The 23,191-nt window shown below is 39.9% G+C and overlaps 1 protein-coding gene across 1 annotated transcript in view; it reads left to right on the top strand.

The window, feature by feature from the left end:
• The window catches only part of hfm1 (helicase for meiosis 1), a 192,005-nt gene that overhangs the window by 18,826 nt on the left and 149,988 nt on the right, over positions 1 to 23,191 (top strand). The window contains exon 3 of the mRNA XM_060829604.1: positions 17,229 to 17,464. Within this exon, the coding sequence (XP_060685587.1) occupies positions 17,229 to 17,464 (236 nt within the window). The remainder of the gene's footprint in view (positions 1 to 17,228; positions 17,465 to 23,191) is intronic.

Here is a 23,191-nt window from a genome sequence, read left to right as displayed (position 1 = left end):
GATGTTGGAAATGGTTAAAAGAGACAGGATTTATAATCATCCGAAAAAGACTAATTTGATTAGGGATAGTCAACATGGTTTGTGAAGGGTAGGACGTGCCTCACTAACCTTAATGAGTTCTTCAAGAGGGTTGACAAAACAGGTGGATGAAGATAAAGCGGTTGATTTGGTGTATATAGACTTCAGTAAGGCATTTGTTAAGGTTCCACACAATAGGATATTGCACAAAATACTGAGTTTCAGGATTGAAGGTGATTTAGCGGTTTGAATCAGAAATTGGCTAGCTGAAAGAAGACAGAGGGTGGTGATTGATGGGAAATGTTCATCCTAGAGGTCAGTTACCAATGGTGTGCCACAAGGATCAGTTTTGGGGCCACTGCTGTTTGTCATTTTTAGAAATGATCTGGATGTGGGCGTAAAAGGATGGGTAAGTAAATTTGCGATTGACACTAAGGTCGGCAGAGTTGTAGATAGTGCCGAAGGATGTTGTGGATAAGAGGGACATAGATAAGATGCAGAGCTGGGCTGAGAAGTGGCAAATGGAGTTTAATGAAGAAAAGTGTGAGGTAGTTCACTTCAGAATAATTAACAGGAATGCAGAGTCCTGGGCTAATGGTAAAATTTTTGGCAGTGTAGATGAATGCAAAGATGTTCATATCCAGGTGCATAAATTCCTGAAAGTTGCCACCCAGGTTGATAGAGTTGGAAAGAAGGCATATGGTGTGTTGGCGTATATTGATAGGGGGATTGAACTTTGGAGCCACAAGGTCATGCTTCAGCTGCACAAAACACTTGTACGGCTGCACCTGGAGTATTGTGTGCAGTTCTAGTGACTGCATTATGGGAAGGATGTGGAAGCTTTGGAAAGAGTTCAGAGGAGATTTACTAGGATGTTATCTGGTATGGAAGGGAGGTCTTACAAGGAAACTTTAAATTACTTAACTTTAAATCGAGGGGTGATAGATTTATGATAGATATTTTCACAGGTCGGCACAACATTGAAGGCTGATGGGCCTGTACTGCACTATAATGTTCTATGTCCTATGAAACTCTGCTGCTTGTGTTCTGAATGACATTCATTACTTCTGTGTTCACCTGTTCCCATTGACTCCTAATTAAGCAATGCCTGGATTTTAAAATTCTCAACTTGTTTTCAAAGCTGTCCATGGGCTTGCCTCCTTGAACTTTGGAACAACCTCCAGCCTGAGAATGCCCAAGTTATCTGCACTCATCAAATTCTACCTTAATTGCTTCATCATAGTCTGTTCTGCATTTAACTGCCTGGGTTTAAAGTTCTGAAATTCCTTGGCTAAACTCTTCTACTTCTCTAATTCTCATTTCCTCCTTTAGGTTGCTCTTTAAAACCCACCTACTTGACCAGGTTTTGGTCATCTTTTGTGACTTGGTGTTACTTTTTAAGATCCCTTTGGCAAGGTGCTCTTGGCTGTTTTATTTTGTTAAAGGAGTTATGTAAACACAAATTGCTATTGTGAGTATAAAGATGTTGAATTTGGGCCAAACACAGGCAAATAGGACTAGTTTGATTTCGGAACAAGGCCACTGTGGACCAGTTGGACCATTTCCATGACATATGATTCTATGGATGTTGGACCTTTGAAGCAAGACCACAAAATAAGAGTGTGCTTTTCTTTTAAAGTAATTTCAATATAACATTGCAAACTGTATACGAATTTATCTTCTTATTTGTAAAAATGCTATCAGATTTGTTGAACTTCAAAATCAAAGCTAATTTGTTTTTTATTCATTCATGGGATGCAGGCTTTGCTAGCTGGGCTAGGTTCAAATGGTAGATGGTGGAATTTGAGTTCAAGAAATTCGTGAACTTAGCAGTATAATGATGACTATGAAACCATTGTTAATTGTCCTAGTTCATGAATGTCCTTTATGTAAGGGATTGCTGTCATTACCTGGTCTGGCCAACTTGTGCCATCAGACCCACAGCAATATGGTTGATACTTAGGGATGGGCAACAAATGCTGGCCCGACCAGTGACAGTCATATCCTATGCAAAATTTTTTTAAAAATATGCCACCTTCTTGAACTGCTACAATCCATTTGGTGCACGAAGGAAACTAGTATGGTGGTGCTGGGGACCCAGGGAGATGGTGAGGAAAGAGATCAATCTGAGACTGGTACAGTTGAGAACAGAGGCAAGTCAAACAGTCAGGGCAGGCAGGGACAAAGCAGAGAACAAGGTAGGACTGATAAATTAAACTGCATTTATTTCAATGCAAGGGCCCCAAAAGGGAAGGCAGATGAAATCAGGGCATGGTTAGGAACATGGGACTGGGATATCATAGCAATTACAGAAACATGATGCAGAGATGGACAGGACTGGCAGCTTAATGTTCCAGGATACAAATGCTACGGGAAGGAGAGAAAGGAAGGCAAGAGAGGAGGGGGAGTGGCATTTTTGATAAGGGATATCATGACAGCTGTACTGAGGGAAGATATCCCTGGAACTGAGAAATAAGAAAGGGATGATCACCTTATTGGGATTGTATTATAGACCCCCTAATTGTCAGAGGGAAATTTAGAAACAAACTTGTAAGGAGATCTCAGGTATCTGTAAGAATAATACTGTTTATGGTAGGGGATTCTAACTTTCCAAACATAGACTGGCACTGCCATAGTTTTAAGGGTTTAGATGGAGAGAAATGTGTTAAGTGTGTACAAGACAATTTTCTGATTCAGGATGTGGATGTACCTACCAGAGAAGGTGCAAACCTTGACCTACTCTTGGGAAATAAGGTAGGGCAGGTGACTGAGGTGTCAGTGGGGGAACACTTTGGGGCCAGCGACCATAATTCTATTAGATTTAAAATAATGATGGAAAAGAATAGACCAGATCTAAAAGATATAATTCTAAATTGGAGAAAGGCCAATTTTGACGGTATTAGGCAAGAACTTTTGAAAGCTGATTGGGGGCAGATGTTCGCAGGTAAAGGGACGGCTGGAAAATGGGAAGCCTTCAGAAATGAGATAACGAGAATCCAGAGAAAGTATATTCCTGTTAGGGTGAAAGGAAAGGCTGGTAGGTATAGGGAATACTGGATGATTAAAGAAATTGAGAGTTTGGTTAAGAAAAAGAAGGAAGCATATGTAAAGTATCGACAGGATAGATCGAGTGAATCCTTAGAAGAGTATAAAGGAAGTGGGAGTATACTTAAGAGGGAAATCAGGAGGGCAAAAAGGGGACATGAGATAACTTTGGCAAATAGAATTAAAGAGAATCCAAAGAGTTTTTACAAATACATTAAGGACAAATGAGTAACTAGGAAGAGAATAAGGCCCCTCAAAGATCAGCAAGACGGCCTTTGTGTGGAGCTGCAGAAAATGGTGGGGATAGTAAATGAGTATTTTGTCTCAGTTTTTACTGTGGAAAACGATATGGAAAATATAGATTGTAGGGAAATAGATGGTGACATCTTGCAAAATGTCTGTATTACAGAGGAGGAAGTGCTGGATGTCTTGAAATGAGTAAAGGTGGATAAATCCCCAGGACTTGATCAGGTGTACCCTAGAGCTCTGTGGGAAGCTAGAGAAGTGATTGCTGGGCCTCTTGCTGAGATATTTGTATCATCAATAGTCACAGGTGAGGTGCTGGAAGACTGGAGGTTGGCTAATGTGGGGCCACTGTTTAAGAAGGGCGGTAAGGACAAACTAGGGAACTATAGACCAGTGAGCCTGACATCAGTGGTGGGCAAGTTGTTGGAGGGAATCCTGAGGGGCAGGAGGTATATATATTTGGAAAGGCAAGGACTTTAGGGATAGTCAACATGTCTTTGTGCATGGAAATCATGTCTCACAAACTTGATTGAGTTTTTTGAAGAAATAACAAAGAGGATTAATGAGGGCAGAGCTGTAGTTGGGATCTATATGGACTTCAGTAAGGCGTTCGATAAGATTCCCCATGTGAGACTGATTAGCAAGGTTAGATCTCATGGAACAAAGGGAGAACTAGCCATTGGGATACAGAACTGGCTCAAAGGTAGAAGACAGAGGGTGGTGGTGGAGGATTGTTTTTCAGACTAGAGGCCTGTGACCAATGGAGTGCCACAAGGATCGGTGCGGGTCCTCTGCTTTTTGTCATTTATATAAATGATTTGGATGCGAGCATAAGAGGTACAGTTAGGAAGATTCCAGATGATACCAAAATTGGAGGTGTAGTGGACAGCAAAGAGCGTTACCTCAGATTACAACAGGATCTTGACCAGAGGGGCCAATGGGCTGAGAAGTGGCAGATGGAGTTTAATTCAGATAAATGTGAGGTGCTGCATTTTGAGAAAGCAAATCTTAGCAGGACTTATATACTTAATGGTAAGGTCCTCGGGAGTGTTGCTGAATAAAGAGACCTTGCAGTGCAGGTTCATAGTTCCTTGAAAGTGGAGTCACAGGTAGATAGGATAATGAAGAAGATGTTTGGTATGCTTTCCTTTATTGGTCAGAGTATTGAGTACAGGAGTTTGGGAGGTCATGTTGAGGTCATTGGTTAGGCCACTGTTGGAATATTGTGAGTAATTCTGGTCTCCTTCCTATCAGAAAGATGCTGTGAAACCTGAAAGGGTTCAGAAAAGATTTACAAGGATGTTGCCAGGGTTGGAGGATTTGAGTGAGAGGGAGAGGTTGAATAGTCTGGACTGTTTTCCCTGGAGTCTCGGAGGCTGAGGGGTGACCTGATAGAGGTTTATAAAATTATGAGAGGCATGGAGTGTGGGAGTCCAGAGCCAGAAGGCATAGGTTTGGGGTGAGAAGGAAACAATATAAAAGAGACCTAAGGGGCAATTTTTTCATGCAGAGGGTAGTACATGTATGGAATGAGCTTCCAGAGGAAGTGGTCGAGGCTAGTACAATTGTAAAAGGCATCTGGATGGGTAAATGAATAGGAACAGTTTGGAGGGATATCGGCCAGGTTCTAGATTGTGTTAGCATATCTGGTCGGCATGGATAAATTGGACCAAAGGGTCTGTTTCCATGCTGTACACCTCAATGACTCTGTGACTCCATGTTCCACAATTTGTGAAAATTTGGTGGTGAGTTACTTAAGTCAGGTTTCTAACCTCTGATTTGCTTTTGTAACCATACTATTTTCATGGCTTGTCCATTTCAGTTTCTGTAATACACAAGGTTGATTGGTGCATTAAATAAAAATATCTAATGTTTCAGAGATTTTTCATCAAAGCATTTTGACAATATGTTTCCACTTAAAAATTCTATAGCCTCTTTAGTAATTTATATTTCCAGGTACTGCCAAACCTCTTGTGAATTTTCTGGTTTTATAGTTCTTAGTTCAGATTTACATTTACAGTATTTTCTTTAGACTTTCATTTCTGAATCAGTCTTCATTATTGCTTTGCCTTTAAATTGCTTTTGGAAGTTCTCATCAGTTTCTCACTTGTATATTACAGTATATGTGTACATTTTTGCACCAAAGTCTCTACATTTGTATTTTCTAGTTTAACAGAATTAATATCAAGACAGTTACAATTAATTGCTGTGCTTCCTGTGCTATTTTATGTTGTGGCAGTTGCCCCAAGTGACTGGAAAATGGGACCAAGGCTGACAATCTATGGTTGCTGAATCGAGATTCCCCAATGTTTTAGCATTTTACTACCATAATATAGTGAACTGTTTCGCTGAAACCTGAGCACAGCCTGAATACATTTTGCCTCTATTCTTGAAACAACACAATGCTCACATTTTATAATGTATAGGATTAGAGTAGATGGCATTTTACTTTTGTTAGGTACCAGCAATCCCTATCAATTTGTCAATTCTCAGAAAATTTATCACACTTATACTTTTTGGAGGAAACATGGGTATGGCATTCTAACCTTGTATAATTTTCTGCACGAACATTTGTCACTTAATTGTAAATCATGGCCCCAGCATTGTCGATCAGCCAATGCCTTTTTAAACAACGTGCTAAATTCCTAAGGCTTAATTGTCATACCAATAATCATGTTATTCACTAGGTTCCGGAAAGGTTCCATCATTGTAGAAAGTAGAGAACCTCTATTCAAGAAGGAAGGGAGGCAGAGTACAGGAAACCATAGGTCAGTCAGCTCTACATCAAGGACGGTGTTCGAGTCAATCATTAAGGAGGTCATAGCTGGACACTTATAAAAATTCACAGTATTCAGAAAGAGTCAACATGGTTTTGTGGAAGAAAAATCATGTTTTACCAATTTATTGGCGTCTGAAGATTTAATGTGCAAAGTGCATAAAAGGGAACCTGGTGGCTTATTATAGTTGGATTTTCAGATGTATTTGGCAAGGTACCTCATGACAGGCTATTGTATAAAGTAGAAGGACAAGGTGTAGGAGACAGCATATCTGCATGGATAGAAAATTGGCTGGAAGACAAGGGAGTATGCAAATATTGGTCTTTATATTGGCAGGATGTAACAAGTGGGATGCCGCAGGGGTCTGTGCTGGGTACTCAAACTTTCATAATTTATATAATTGGATTAGATGAGGGGCAAGTGAAGGCCTGATTGCTAAATTTGCAGATGATGTAAAGGAAGACATAAGAAAGTTACAGTTTGATATAAATGGTTGGAGTAAGTGGGCAGATATCTGGTAAATGAAGTATAATGTGGGAGAATATGAAAATATTCACTTTTGCAGGAAGAATTAAAAAAAAGAGTAAATCCAAACGCGTGCAAGTTAGGTGAATTGGCCATTCTAAATTGCCCATAGTGTTAGGTGCATTAGTCAGAGGGAAATGGGTCTGGGTGGGTTGCTCTTCAGAGGGTCGGTGTGGACTGGTTGGGCTGAAGGACCTGATTCCACACAGTAGGGAATCTAATCATTATGTCAGTGGAGAATTAGTGTAGAATTCCAAGGTGCAGAGTGACCTAGATGTCATTATACATGAGTCACAAAAAGTAGCATGCAGTAAAAGCAAGTAATTAAAAAGACAAAAACAAAAGCAGAAACTGCTGGAAAAACTCAGCAAATCTAATAGCATCTGTGGAGAGAAATCAAGTTAACGGGTCCAGTGACTCTTCAGAATTATTTTTGTTTCTGATTTCCAGCATCTGCAGTTCAATTGTTTTGTTTTTTAATTAAGGGGACTAATGAAATACCATCCTTTATTTTTAAAGGAATTGAGCATAAATGTAGGGATATTATGCTTCAGGACATTGGCAAGACTACATCTTGTATACTGTGTGCAGTTTTCATCTCTGTATTTAAGGAAGGGTGTAATTACATTCAGGGCAGTTCAAAGGAGGCTTACTACATCGATATCTGGATGCGTACGTTGTCTTAAAAGGAAACAATGAGCAGACTAGACTTGTTTTCACATAGAAGAATAAAGGGTAACTTAATTGAAGTATATAAGACTCTAAAGTCCTGACAAGATGAATCTGGAAATGATGATTACTGTTGTGAGTGAGCCCATAACCAGGGAGTACTGCATTAATATTAGTTTAGCACAGAGATTAGGAGAATTCTTTTTTGAGGATTATGTGACTTTGGAACAGTGTGCCTCTTTTTAAAAGATGGAGTAGATACATTTTAGTTAGGCAATGAAATGAAGTCTATTGGAAGTAGACAGGACTGCATTAGTTAAAACAAATCAGTGATAATCTTATTGAATGGTGGAGCAAACTTGGAGGGCTAAATGGTATTTCTGTGCTTAATTTGTAAGTATATCCACAATTTGCTCAAAGGCCAGATCTAATTACATGCACTAACATTTATCATAATTTAACTGACTTTTTGGGTTAGATGAAATTGAAGAAAATTACAGAGAATGATTGGAATTAATTAAATAATAACGGTCTCATATTTTAATAAATAAACACTTTCCAAAAAGCCTTGATGAATGAATGGAACATCAATAAATATACACAAACTACTGTGCAGGTATTTGAGTACCAGCATTACTACAAAGATGCTGTTTGGTTATGACCAATATAATGAGGAATCTCTTCACTTCTCATCAAGGCAGTCCTCACTCTAATTTTGCTTTTATGAGTAGCCAATTAAATGTATGGTGATGAAGTGCAATATATAGTGATGTACTGTCACCTCCAACGCATTTGCAAATTCATGTTACTGTGTATTTGGTATTTTATATCTGTTCCAATTCATGGGTTAAAGTTCCATGGGGGACAGTATCTATGTGCAAGCTTTGGTTTTTTGCATTTCCAGCAAAATCTGTGCTGCATATGCCTGATTGCTTCATCAATCTTGCTTGCAGCACGCTGAAATATTCCGTAATTTTGTAGGATCAGCTCCTTTGAACAATTGACACAAGCTTGCAGTATATTTTTGGTTTCACAGTAGCTAATTGTAGGTGTGTATAAACTTTGATTAGTTGACTGAATGGATGTGTGCATTTGAAATAAGTTGTTGCTTATTGAGAAATAATGTTATTTCAGCCTTCATAAAATTTCAAAATGAAGTGACAGGAATTTTGGAAGAGTAAAATGGATCGTGTGCAAAAGTGTTGAAGTGGTGCAGCATTTGACTTCATTGTTTAATGCCTGACAAGCTATGCCTATTATTTTGTGTGGTGGTGTAAAGAAGGGTTATCCTGTTTGTCACATAAAGGCATCTTCTTCAAAGAAAAGCAGTATGCTTTGACATTCAAGATGTGGCAGTCAAGCTCAACTGTTCGTATGATACATGTGTTAAAACTATGATAGTGCCCAATCATAGAAACCTGGTGTCTGGAAAACATTGTGTACCTTCTTTTGCTGTTTCCTGATTTTCATGGGAGAAGAGATAAATCCACCATCTACTCAAAGCACCATCTATTTAATGCATCTATAGACAGCTAATTAATTGATTTGATTTATAACTATATGGTTGATGGCTTAAAGGATCCAAATGCTGCAAGTTTCATATACATCAATGAGTGTTACAGACGAGTTATTTAAACATTGCCATCCCAGTAAATGGTATATCTATGTGAAGATCTACTTTGTGAAGTAAAGTTGCCACAGAGGTCTCTTCCTCATTCGAAGCTCAGACGATTGTGTGCATGATGCAAATGTTCTTTATATTTGCATTTCTTGTCCCTTCAAGATTTGCTTTGCCTTCTTCCAAATTTCGGAATGTGCTTGGAACTCCCAAACTAATTTCTACCATGTTAATTTTCAAACAAAGTAACACTTGGAAAAGCAGTGCAACTGTACAATGTCAAAACCAAACAACAATATTAATAATGTAAGACGTAAAACGTTCTAATCAAAGATTTAGCAGGAATATTCCCATTTTATCAGCTTTATCCAAAAGACTAAACAGTACACTTACTACAGAGCGAGTTCCAATGGGAAACGCTTTTGCCAGTGGGGAAGTAGGTAGAAAATCATAAAATCAATGAGACCTACTTGAATAATTTTAGGAGCCTTAGGAGATTTTGATGGCCACTATTGCAGACTGGCATTTTTTCTGACCGGAAATTTCATCCTGCTGTGAATAAAGCATATCAGTCTGCATACTCAATATTGCACCTTCTGCTTAACAGCAGCAGATCCTTGTTAAATCTTCCCTGCAGCATGAAGGTATGATGAAAATGTAATGGAAAGTGAACATTATGGCTTGATACAGTTCAACTTTGTTTAGCAATATATTTGTGGATCACTGCCTTTTCTTATTATGGTTTCACTTTTTCTGTTCTTTCTGCAATACCTTATCACTCTTCAGCTTATGAATTCGTTTTTGTATATCCCATCTGCTTTATAGGGAAAATTTATAATTTTAAAATATATCCAATTGATTGTCAAGGAAGAAATATGTGCAAATGTTTGAAGGTAAATAGGTAAGAGAAAAGTTATTGGAGTAATTTAGTGGAGATTAAAATTATTGTTTGACAATATGGGATTTTAGAGAAGAGGAACTAATTGATGCAATGTATTTGGAATTTCAGAAAACTTTTGATAAGATGCCACAAAACTGGTTAGTAAGTAAAATTTGTGGTTTTTGGGGAGAGTAATGTTATGTATTAAGAATTGGTTAATAGAGAGAAAGCAGAGAATATGAAGTTATTTGGATGTGGGGATCAATTGTGATATTTCCAAATTTACTGATGATTCCAAACTAGGTGAGAATATGAGTTGTGAGGAGGATACAACAAAGCTTCAGGAGGACTTGGGCAAGGCTAGGTGAATGGACTAGAACATGACAGATGAAGTATAATGTAATTGTACAGTTACTCTCTGGGAGAAATAAAACAAAGGAATAATATTTCATAAATGGTCAGATATTAGAGAGTGCAAATGTCTGAAGACATCTGACTTTCATTGTTCATGAATCACTAAAAGTTAGCAGACAGAATCCTGAGAGAGTGGAAAGGCAAGCACTGATTAGGGATAGTCAACATGGCTTTGTGCGTGGGAAATAAAGTCTCTCAAACTTGATTGAGCTTTTTGAAGAAGTAACAAGAGGATTGATGAGGGCAGAGCGGTGGACGTGATCTATATGGACTTCAGTAAGGCGTTCAACAAGGTTCCCCATGGGAGGCATAAATGTTGCAACTAGCCTCCTCCACATCCTCTGGCAGCTCATTCCATACACGTACCACCCTCTGCGTGAAAATGTTGCCCCTTAGGTCTCTTTTATATCTTTCCCCTTGCACCCTAAACCTATGCCCTCTAGTTCTGGACTCCCCCACCCCAGGGAGAACACTTTGTCTATTTATGCTAACCATGCCCCTCATAACTAAACCTCTATAAGATCACCCCTCAGCCTCCGACGTTCCAGGGAAAATGGCCTTAGCCTGTTCAGCCTCTCCCTGTAGCTCAAATCCTCCAACCCTGGCAACATCCTTGTAAATCTTTTCTGAACCCTTTCAGGTTTCACAGCATCTTTCCGATAGGTAGGAGACCAGAATTGCACGCAATATTCCAACAGTGGCCGAAACAATGTCCTGTACAGCCTCAACATGACCTCCTAACGCCTGTACTCAATACTCTGACCAATAAAGGAAAGTATACCAAGAGCCTTCTTCACTATTCTTTCTCCACTTTTAAGGAGCTATGACCTGCACTCCAAGGTCTCTTTGTTCAGCAACACTCCCGAGGGTCTTGCCATTAAATGTATAAGTCCTGCTAAGATTTCCTTTCCCTAAATGCAGCACCTCGCATTTATCTAATTTAAACTTCATCAGCCACTTCTCAGCCCATTGGCTCATCTGGTCCAGATCCTGTTGTAATCTGAGGTAACCCTCTTCGCTATCCACTACACCTCCAATTTTGGTGTCATCTGCAAACTTACTAACTGTACCTCTTGTGCTCGCATCCAAATCATTTATGTAAATTACAAAAAAGTAGAGGACCCAGCATTGATCCTTGTGGCACTCCACTGGTCATAGGCCTCCAGTCTGAAAAATAACCCTCCACCACCACCTTTGAGCCAGTCTTCTACCTTTGAGCCAGTTCTGTATCCAAATGGCTAGTTCTCCCTTTATTCCATGAGATCTAACTTTGCTAATCAGTCTCCCATGGGGAACCTTGCCATACACCTTACTGAAATCCATATAGATCACACCTACTGCTCTGCCCTCATTAATCTTCTTTGTTACTTCCTTAAAAAACTAAATCAAGTTTGTGAGACATCATTTCCCACGCACAAAAACATGTTGACTATCCCTAATCAGTCCTTGCCTTTCCAAATACATGTACATCCTGTCCCTCAGGATTCCCTCCAACAACTTGCCCACCACCAAGGTCAGGCTCACTGGTCTATAGTTCCCTGGCTTGTCCTTACCATCCTTCTTAAACAGTGGCACCATTTAGCCAACCTCTAGTCTTCTGGCACCTCACCTGTGGGTATCAATGTTACAAATATCTCAGCAAGAGACCCAGCAATCACTTCTCCAGCTTCCCACAGAGTTCTCAGGTATACCTGATCAGGTCCTTGGGATTTATCCACCTTTAACCGTTTCAAGACATCCAGTACTTCCTCATCTGTAATCTGGACATTTTGCAAGATGTCACCATCTATTTCCCTACAGTCTATATCTTCCATCTCCTTTTCCACTGTAAATACTGATGCAAAATACTCATTTAGTATCCCCCATTTTCTGCAGCTCCACACAAATGCCGTCTTGCTGATCTTTGAGAGGCCCTATTCTCTACCAAGTTACCCTTTTGTCTTTAATGTATTTGTAAAAACTCTTTGGATTCTCCTTAATTCTATTTGCCAGAGCTATCTCATGTCCACTTTTTGCCCTCCTGATTTCCCTCTTAAGTATACTCCCACTTCCTTTATACTCTTCTAAGGATTCACTCGATCTATCCTGTCTATACCTTCCATATGCTTCCTTCTTTTTCTTAACCAAACCCTCAATTTCTTTAGTCATCTAGCATTCGCTATACCTATCAGCTTTTCCTTTCACCCTAACAGGAATATACTTTCTCTGGATTCTCGTTATCTCATTTCTGAAGGCTTCCCATTTTCCAGCTGTCCCTTTACTTGTGAACATCTGCCCCCAATCAGCTTTCAAAAGTTCTTGCCTAATACCGTCAAAATTGGCCTTTCTCCAATTTAGAACTTCAACTTTTAGACCTGATCTATCCTTTTCCATCATTATTTTAAATCTAATAGAATTATGGTCGCTGGCCCCAAAGTGCTCCCCCACTGACATCTCATTCACCTGCCCTGCCTTATTTCCCAAGAGTAAATCAAGTTTTGCATCTTCTCTAGTAGATACATTCACATACTGAATTAGAAAATTGTCTTGTACACACTTAACAAATTCCTTTCCATCTCAACCCTTAACACTAGGGTAGTATCAAGATCCTGTAGTAATCTGAGGTAACCTTCTTTGCTGTCCTCTACACCTCCAATTTTGGTGTCATCTGTAAACTTACTGATAATACCTCTTATGCTCACATCCAAGTCATTTATATAAATGATAAAAACTAGTGGACCGAGCACTGATCCTTGTGACACTCCACTGGTCACAGGCCTCCAATCTGAAAAACAACCTTCCACCACCGTCCTCTGTCTTCTACCTTTGAGCAAGTTCTGTATCCAAATGGCTAGTTCTCCCTGTATTCTGTGAGATCTAACCATGATAGCCAGTCTCCCATGGGAAACCTTGTCAAACGCCTTACTGAAGTCTACGTAGATCACATCTACTGCTCTGCCCTCATCAATCCCTTTTGTTAATTCTTCAAAAAACTCAATCAAGTTTATGAGACATGATTTCCCACGCACAATGCCATGTTAACTATACCTAATCAGTCCTTGCCTTTCAAATACATGTACATCCTGTCCCTATGAGGAGACTGGTTAGCAAGGTTAGATCTCATGGAACACAGGGAGAACTAGCCATTTGGATACAGAGCTGGCTCAAAGGTAGAAGACAGAGGGTGGTGGTTGAGGGTTGTTTTCGGACTGAAGGCCTGTGACCAGTGGAGTGCCACAAGGATCAGTGCTGGGTCCACTACTTTTGGTCATTTATAAAAATGATTTGGATGTAAGCATAAGAGGTACAGTTAGTAAGTTTGCATATGACACCAAAATTGGAAGTGTTGTGGCCAGTGAAGGAGGTTACCTCAGAGTACAATGGGATCTTGATCACATGGGCCAATGGGTAGAGGAGTGGCACATGGAGTTTAATTTACATAAATGCAAGGTGCTGCATTTTGGGAAAGCAAATTTCAGTAGGACTTCGACACTTAATGGGAAGGTTCTTGGGAGTGTTGCTGAACAAAGAGATCTTGGAGCACAGGTTCATAGCTCCTTGAAAGTGGAGTCGCAGGTAGATAGGATAGTGAAAAAGGTGTTTGGTATGCTTTCCTTTATTGGTTAGAATATTGAGTACAGGAGTTGGGAGGTCATATTGAGGCTGTACAGGATATTGGTTAGGCCACTGTTGGAATATTGCGTGCAATTCTGGTCTCCTTCCTATCGGAAAGATGCTGTGAAACTTGAAAGGGTTCAGAAAAGATTTGCAAGGATGTTGCCAGGGTTGGAGGATCTGAGCTATAGGGAGAGGCTGAACAGACTGGGGCTGTTTTCTCTGGTGCATCGAAGGCTGAGGGGTGATCTTATAGAGGTTTACAAAATTATGAGGGGCATGGATAGGGTAAATAGGCAAAGTCTTTTCCCTGGGGTTGGAGAGTCCAGAACTAAAGGGTATAGGTTTAGGGTGAGAGGGGAAAGAGACCTAAGGGGCAACTTTTTCACACAGAGGGTGGGACGTGTATGGAATGAGCTGCCAGAGGATGTGCTGGAGGCTGGTACAATTGCAACATTTAACAGGCACTTGGATGGGTATATGAATAGGAAGGGTTTGGAGGGATATGGGCCAGGTGCTGGCAGGTGGGACTAGACTGGGTTGGGATATCTGGTCGGTACGGACAAGTTGGACCGAGAGGTCTGTTTCCAAGCTGTACATCTCTACGACTCTATGAGTCTATGTCCAGAGGAGAAATTGAGGAAATTGGCCTTTCTATGCTTATGAGTTTCAAATAAAGAAAGTCAATTTTATTAAAACTTACAAAATTCGGACCAGGTCCAACAGGATGGATCTGGATAGGATATTTTCCATTGCTGGTAACTCAATAACCACTATTTAAGACTTTGATAAGAGGATTTTCTTTACTCAGAAGATGAACAAAGTTTCGAATTCTCTGCTCATGAAGGCTATGGAATCTATCATTGAGCAATTTCAAGATTGAACTCAGTAGACCTCTGGAGACTTATGACAATAAGAATATGCAAGTACAGGAAGGTGTTATTGGGAAAATAATAAACTGCAATCTAGAATGGCAAGGGAGGCTTGATGGGTTGAGTGTCCTACTCTTGTTCCTAAAAGCTGAAGGTTAAAAAAAACATGAAACATAAAGAGAAATGAAAGAATATAAGTAAAGAAATTCTGAGAATTTCTTTTTATTTTGAAAAAATATGAAGAAAGAATAAATCCAGAGTAATACAGATTTTTGTTTTGGAATCTGAAATTGTTTGCAAATCCATTCTTTGTATATTTTACTGTGTATAAGAAAAGGGAATGATAGAATTGTAAACTTTTACAGTGTGGGACAGTACATCCATGAAAGCTGAACCAACTTTCAGAAGCAGCATTCCTGTGCTCTCATTTCCCTGCCCCCTTCATGGAAACCTGGAAAAATTAATTTTTCATGGATGTGTAAACTATTATGAATTCTACTTCTGCCACATTTTCTCTTAGAATAATCAGTTGAAGCTCTATTGAGTTAATCGTTAAAGATTGGACCTGAATCATAATTATGTGAGAAGAAGTGTTACCTACTAACACTTATTTGTTGTTGCTTAACTATTATATACTGATCAAAGAAAATTCACTGCACTTGCACCAAAACTCTGTGTATTCATTAATTTTTAAAAATTTTACTATTGACTAATTTTGCATTTTGTATTTTTTTATTCTGTAAAATCTTTTTGACTCTGCCTGAGTCAGTCAGTTTACCCTGTCAGTCAGTATGTCTTGCTCATTTTTGTTGTTGCAGGCATCCATCAGTCACAAAGAAGGAGGTTTGTGCCTCCTTTAAAGAAGAAAGCTGAAGATGAATGCCAATCACAAATGGTTTTTGATTGCCAATATATGCATGCCCCCATCAAACATAAAACATTTGAAATACCGTTAAATAACTCCCTAAAAGATCAATCTCAGCTTAGGTTCAGAAATGACAATTCTGTTCTTTCAACTACCCTGTTAAATGACAACAGTAAAGGTCACAGCAGACATCAACATGAAGAGACATTTGATAATTTGAATTGTCTTACTACTTCACATCATAAAGCTGAGGCGAAGGATGAAAGTGGTCCGTCTTTGTTCAGAAAAAGGTAATCTTTTCCATTTTGTATTATGCAAAAGTTCCAATGTTTTTCTATGCTGAGACTTGACAATATTTGTACCTTTCAACAATCAAATTTCCAGATGCAAGAGGTTTTGATCAGAAAGTGTATATCAAGCATAGATGTGACTGATTGCAAACAAACTTAGTTTAGATGAAATGTCCAAATCGGTATATCAGCCAGTCAAGATGAGATATTTTAATCCTGACTTAACCCAGCTGTCGAGGTTGGAGCAGCTGATCATTTTACATCTTGTCCTATTTTTACACTCCATGGAGAATTATTAAGTGGGATCTGGTGGAGTGGGTGGGAACAATAGGTGGCAAGTCCAATCCCTTTACAACTGGTCAAGCTACATTTAAAGAAAATGTTGCTTCATAATTTTTGGACCTGATGGTGAACTTAAAGTTCCTCCCACACAAGCACAGAATGTATGATTTCAAAATGAAGATCAAATTACATCTTTGTGTCCTCAAGACTGCTTTGACATTTGACACTTGACACAATCATGGCTGATCCCATCTTGGCCTCAACTCCACATTCCTGCCCACTGTCCGTAACCCTTCAACCTATTAGTAATTAAAAATCTGCCTATCTTCTCCTTAAAGTTAATCAATGTCTTGGCATCCATCATATTCTGGGTAGTGAATTCCACACACTTTGAGAGAAGTAATATCTCCTCATTTCTGTTTTAAAACTGCTACCCTTTATCTTAAAACTACGACCTCTTGTTCTAGAAAAGTTCAAGGTAACCAGGCAAAGTCAACATCGTTTAATGAATGGGCTTATTGCCTTTATTACACTACTTGCTGCTATAGATGGAGCAGGAGTGTTTCTTCACATGCACAAGCTCACCACATTGTGATTAGAGCATTGGGACAGTCTGACCATCCCTAATGATGTTCGACTGTTTCCCATACAATGTCCCACCCTCCCCCATTTCCAATTGCCCCTTGATCAACTGAATGCCATGCACACATCCTCACTTATAATGTCAGACATGTTTAATATCCACTCTCTAACCACTTTGTTTCATGACAATCACACAGCTTGTCGATCTGTCAGGTGGGATACTGTTGAAAAAATGTGTACATATAATTTAGGATTTAAGGAAATCTTTGTTTCTGGAGTTTCCATCTGTAAATAATTTCCCTTTCACCCTCCAGCCTACTTCCAGGCCCCATTTAATGTCTGATTTTCATTTAAAGTACTAAGGCCACGTTTTTACCATGGATATTTTAAACTTAAGCATCAAAAGCCTGCTGAAATGCTTGAAACTGTTTTGTTGGTATTTTAAGTCGTGTGATAAATAACTTAATTGTACTCACTGTTTGAAACAAAATAATATTTCGTAAGATCTGAAATACATTGTACTTTTAAAGTCATTTTCTGTCTTTCTGTAGATTATTTAAAATGCCGATGCCAACCAAAACTCTAAATAATCTCGCAATTTTTAACTGCTCACCTTTTTCTGCAAATTCCCCATCACAAGATGAAAACTGTGATTTTAGAGATATTGCTGAAAAACATACTGAGAATGGTTTGAGAGACAATACCAAACAGAAAGATCATAATGATACTCGATCTCTGAAAAAAGCACATGTGCTTCCAATGATGTCGCAAGCACTAAATGTAAAAGGTAAGGGAAATTGTTAAAGTCAGTATAATTGGACAAGTATTTCAACCTTTGTAAATTATTAAGAGAGCATAACAAAATAATGGTATAATTTCAGGGGAAATGTATGATTGACACTGGATGCTGAAAAGATCCCCCAGTCCTTCATGGTTTAAACTGGAAACATTGAACTAGATTAATCATTTATATTTAATTTAGTGTCTTTAAAGCTTTCAATTCTTTTCAAGACTATTCACTCCACCTGATGATGTTGGTAATAGGATTGTCCCTGCTAGTCTACTCCAATCATGATCCTAGTTTCACTGATAGTGATTAGTTTATTATGCTAGTTGGGTCTAAATTAGATTATTGGTGTGTGTGCCCATACAAATTCAGTTTGGTAATGGGGTACCTACTGCAGCATTTCATGGAGAATGAGAAACCTTTTCAATAGGCAGAGTGCTTCAGAGTTTCTTTGGCATATCTAGACAAATTGTTTTTAGAATCATAGAAATGTCTGTACAGAGCAGTCATTCAGTCCATCAAGTCTGTATCTCCAAGTTATGTTAAATCTATACTCGCCCACTTTTGAGCACCAGGCCCATAACATCGAATGTTATGACATTTCAAGTGCTCATTCAATTACTTTTTAAAGGTTGTGAGGTTACCCGTCTCAACTACTCTCCCAGGCAGAGTATTCCAGACCCCCACCACCCTCCTGATGAAAAAGATTTTTTTCAAGTCCTCTCTAAGCATCCTGCCTTCCACCTTAGAAGTGTGTCTCCTTGTTAGTGACCCTTCAATTAAGGGGAACAGCTGCTTTCTATCTACATTGCCTATAGCCCTAATAAGCTTATACACTTCTGACAGGTTTACCTTCAACCTTCTCAAAACAACCCAAGCTTATCCAACTTCCCTTCATAGAGAAGATAATCTTTCCTAGGAAACAAAACTGCTGAATTTGATTTGCACCCCCTTCAATGTAATCCTATAGTGTAGTGACCAGAACTGCACACAGTATTCTTGCTGTGGCCCAACTAAAGCTGTGTATAGTTTCAATATGACCTTCCTATTCTTATTACGTGTGCCTTGACTGATAAAAGCAAGTGTCCCCATATACCTTCTTAAATACTTTATTAATCTACTTTGCCACCTTCAGGGATTTGTGGACAATTACCCAAAGATCCTTTTGTTCCTCTGAGCTTTGTAGTGTCCTACCATTCACTGAATACTCCCTTGTCTAGTTACTTCTTCCAAACTAATACTCGTTTAGTATCTCCCCCATTTTCTGCGGCTCCACACAAAGGCCGCCTTGTTGATCTTTGAGGGGCCCTAATCTCTCCCTAGTTACCCTTTTATCATTAATTTGTAAAAACCCATTGGATCCTCCTTACTCGATTTGCCAGAGCAATTTCATGTCCCCTTTTTGCCCACCTGGTTCCCATTTTAAGTATACTCCTAGTGCCTTTACACTCTTCTAAAGATTCATTCGATCTATTTTGTCTATACTTGATATATGCTTCCTTCTTTTTCTTAATCAAATCCTCAATTTCTTTAGTCATCCAGCATTCCCTACACCTACCAGGTTTTCCTTTCACCCTAACAGGAATATACTGTCTCTGTACGCTCATTATCTCATTTCTGAAGGCTTTCCATTTTTTTAAATTACTTTTTTTAGATTACTTACAGTGTGGAAACAGGCCCTTCGGCCCAACACCGACCCACCGAAGCGCGACCCACCCAGACCCATTCCCCTACACCTAACACTATGGGCAATTTAGCATGGCCAATTCACCTAAACTGCACATTTTTCGGATTGTGGGAAGAAACCGGAGCACCCGGAGGAAACCCACGCAGACACGGAAGAATGTGCAAACTCCACACAGAGAGTCGCCTGAGACGGGAATTGAACCCAGGTCTCTGGAGCTGTGAGGCAGCTGTGCTAACCACTGAGCCACCGTGGCGTCCCTTGAACTGCAAACATCTGTCCCCAATCAGCTTTCGAAAGTTCTTGCCTTATACCATCAAAATTAGCTTTCCTCTAGTTTAGAACTTCAACTTTTAGATCTGGTCTATCCTTTTCCATCACTATTTTATAAATTATTAGAATTATGGTTGCTGGCCTCAAAGTGCTTCCCCACTGACACCTCAGTCACCTTCCCTGCCTTATTTGCTAAGAGTAGGCCTAGTTTTACACCTTCTCTAGTAGGTACTTCCACATACTGAATCAGAAATTTTTTTTATACACACTTAAATTCCTCTCCATCTACACCCTTAACACTAAGGCAGTCCCAGTCTATATTTGGAAAGTTAAAAATCCCCTAATATAACCACCATATTATTCTTAGAGATAACTGAAATCTCCTTACAAATTTGTTTCTCAATTTCCCTCTGACTATTAGGGGGTCTGTAATACAATCCCAATAAGGTGATCATCCCTTTCTTATTTTTCAGTTCCACCCAAATAACTTGCCTAGATGTATTTCCAGGAATATCCTCCCTCAGTACAGCTGTCATGCTATCCCTTATCAAAAATGCCATTCCCCCTCCTCTCGTGCCTCACTTTCTGTCTTTCCTGTGGCATTCGTATCCTGGAACATTAAGCTGCCAGTCCTGTCCATCCCTGAGCCATGTTTCTGTAATTACTATGATATCCCAGTCCCATGTTCCTAATCATGCCTGAGTTCATCTGCCTGCCCTGTTAGCCTTTTGCTATGAAATAAATGCAGTTTAATTTATTAGTCCTACCTTGTCCCTGCCTGCCCTGACTGTTTGACTCATTTCTGTTCTCAACACTACCAGTCTCAGATTGATGTCTTTCCTCACTATCTCCCTGGGTCCCACCCCCCACCTTACTAGTTTAAATCCTCCCAAGCAGTTGTCGCAAATTTTCCTACCAGTATATTAGTACCCTTCCAATTCAGGTGCAATCTGTCCTTCTTGTACAGGTCACTTTTACCCCAGAAGAGATTCCAATAATCCAAAAATGTGAATCTTTCTCCCATACACCAGTTCCTCAGTCATGCTTTTATCTGCTCTATCCTCTCATTCCTATCCTCACTAGCTCGTAGCATCGGGAATAATCCAGATATTACTACTCTTGAGGATCTCCTTTTTAAATTCCTGCCTAATTTTCTATATTCCCCCTTCAGAATCTCATCCTTTTCCCTTCCTATGTCATTGGTCCCAATGTATACAATGACCTCCTCTGGTCCCTCTCCTCCTTGAGAACATTCTGCACGCTCTCTCTGACATCTTGATCTCGGCACAAGGAAGACAGAGTGCGGGACTTCATCTATATGGGCTTCAGTAAGGCATTTGACAATGTTCCCCATGGGAGACTGGTTAGGTTAGATCTCATGGAATATAGGGAGAACTCGCCATTTGGATACAGAACTGGTTCAAAGGCAGAAGACAGAGGATAGTGATGGAAGGTCGTTTTTCAGACTAGAGGACTGTGACCAGTGGAGTGCCACAAGGATCTGTGCTGGGCCCACTACTTTTCATCATTTATATAAATAATTTGGATGAGAGCATAAGAGGTATACTTAGTAAGTTTGCAGATGACACCAAATTTGGAGATGTCATGGGCATCAAAGAAGGTTACCTCAGATTATAACAGGGTCTTGATCAAATGGGCTAATGGGCTGAGAAGTGGCAGATGGAGTTTAATTTAGATCAATGTGAGGTGCTGCATTTTGGGAAAGCAAATCTTAGCAGGACTTATACACTGAATGGTAAGGTCCTAAGGAGTGTTGCTGAACAAAGAGACCTTGGAGTGCAGGCTCACAGTCCACTTGCGACTAGAAAGTGGAGTCGCAGATAGATAGGATAGTGAAGAAGGCTTTTGGTATGCTTTCCTGTGTTGGGATCATGTTGCGGCTGTACGGGACATTGGTTAGGCTACTTTTGAAATGTTGCATGCAATTCTGGTCTCCTTTCTATTAGAAGGATGTTGTGAAACTTAAAAGGGTTCAGAAAAGATTTACAGTGTTGGAGGATTTGAGCTATAGCGAGAGATTGAATAGGCTGGGGCTGTTTTCCCTGGAGTGTTGGAGGCTGGGGGATGACCTTATAGAGATTTATACGATCATTGAGGGGCATGGGTACAATAAATAGACAAAGTTTCTTCCTTGGGTGGGGGAATCCAGTACTAGAGGGCATGGGTTTAGTGTGAGAGGAGAAAGATATAAAAGAGACCTAAGGGGCAACGTTTTCATTCAGAGGGTGGTATGTAGATAGAATGAGTTGCCAGAGGAAGTGGTGAAGGCTAGTACAATTGCAACATTTAAAAGGCATCTGGATGGGTAGATGAATAGGAAGGGTTTGGAGGGATATGGGCTGGGTGCTGGCAGGTGGGACTAGACTGGTTTGGGATATCTGATCGGCATGGACGGGTTGTACCGAAGGGTCTGTTTCCATGCTATACATCTCTATGACTCTATGACCTCACACTTATCAGGGTTAAATTCCATCTGCCCCTCACGGTGGCACGGTGGCACAGTGGTTAGCACTGCTGCCTCACAGCGCCAGGGACCTGGGTTCAATTCCCGCCTCAGGCAACTGACTGTGTGGAGTTTGCACGTTCTCCCCGTGTCTGCGTGGGTTTCCTCCGGGTGCTCCGGTTTCCTCCCACAGTCACAAAGATGTGCGGGTCAGGTGAATTGGCCATGCTAAATTGCCCGTAGTGTTAGGTAAGGGGTATATGTAGGGGTATGGGTGGGTTGCGCTTCGGCGGGTCGGTGTGGACTTGTTGGGCCGAAGGGCCTGTTTCCACACTGTAAGTAATCTAATCTAATCTCATTTGACCAATCTGTTTATGTTTTTCTGTAACCTAAGACCTTCTTCCTCACTTTCAACAATCCAGCCATTCATTGTGTCATTCACAAATGTAGTTATTATTCACCACCTAAATTTTTATCTTCCTTGTTTGAGCAAAAAAGGACTACCCTCTGTTTCCTGCCACTAAGCTAATTCTGACTCCAACGTGCCAAATTACACTAGATCCCATATGCTTTGACATTTTTTGTCAGTCTCCCATGTGGAACCTTGCCAAAGGCCTTGCTGAAGTCCATATAAATTACATAAACCACTCTCGACTTATCTACAGACTTGGTCACCTCCTCAAAAAATTTAGCCAACTTTGTTAGACATGATCTTCCTCTGACAAAGCCAAGCTGACTATTCCTGATCAAATCTTCCCTCTCCAGATGGAGATAATTCCTTTAGAATTTTTATTAGGCTTTGGATTATTTCGAATCAAAAAGAAAATGAAAACAACTTACTGGTAACCTTTCTCCCCTAGCATTGACATTAACAAGTTGATTCTACCAAATCTTCTCTCCTGGTAGTCGCGTGGGATGACTAGTAGGCAGAAGATTGAGAAACTGGTTGGCTTCCAGGGCCCAGGAAACTACAATCATTTGATTCTGTTTGGATGGTCAGGGAAGAATGGGAGGCTGGGGAGCAGGTACCTAAAATTACTGCTGAAGGAAGAAATCCAAAAGATTCAGTGACAGACCATCAAGTTTTCCTTTTTTTTCCAAATAGAACTAATGGAATTTGCAAATCCCAGTTTTTCCTGCCATTACATGATCCACTCCAGACAATTCTTTTTGTTTAATTTCATTTTGCACTAGCATGATGTGCTGCAGAGGTTATTTCTTCTGTGATCAACCAGTGATAGTCCCGGTAAACTGTCACTGAAAAAGCAAGACCACAAGAATTTAATACCTGTAATTGCATGAAGTT

Source organism: Hemiscyllium ocellatum, chromosome 9 (genome assembly GCF_020745735.1).
Source record: "Hemiscyllium ocellatum isolate sHemOce1 chromosome 9, sHemOce1.pat.X.cur, whole genome shotgun sequence".
Classification (NCBI taxonomy): Eukaryota; Metazoa; Chordata; class Chondrichthyes; order Orectolobiformes; family Hemiscylliidae; genus Hemiscyllium; species Hemiscyllium ocellatum.
The sequence above is the reverse complement of the archived record's forward strand: the minus strand, read 5'-3'. Positions and strand labels throughout refer to the sequence as shown.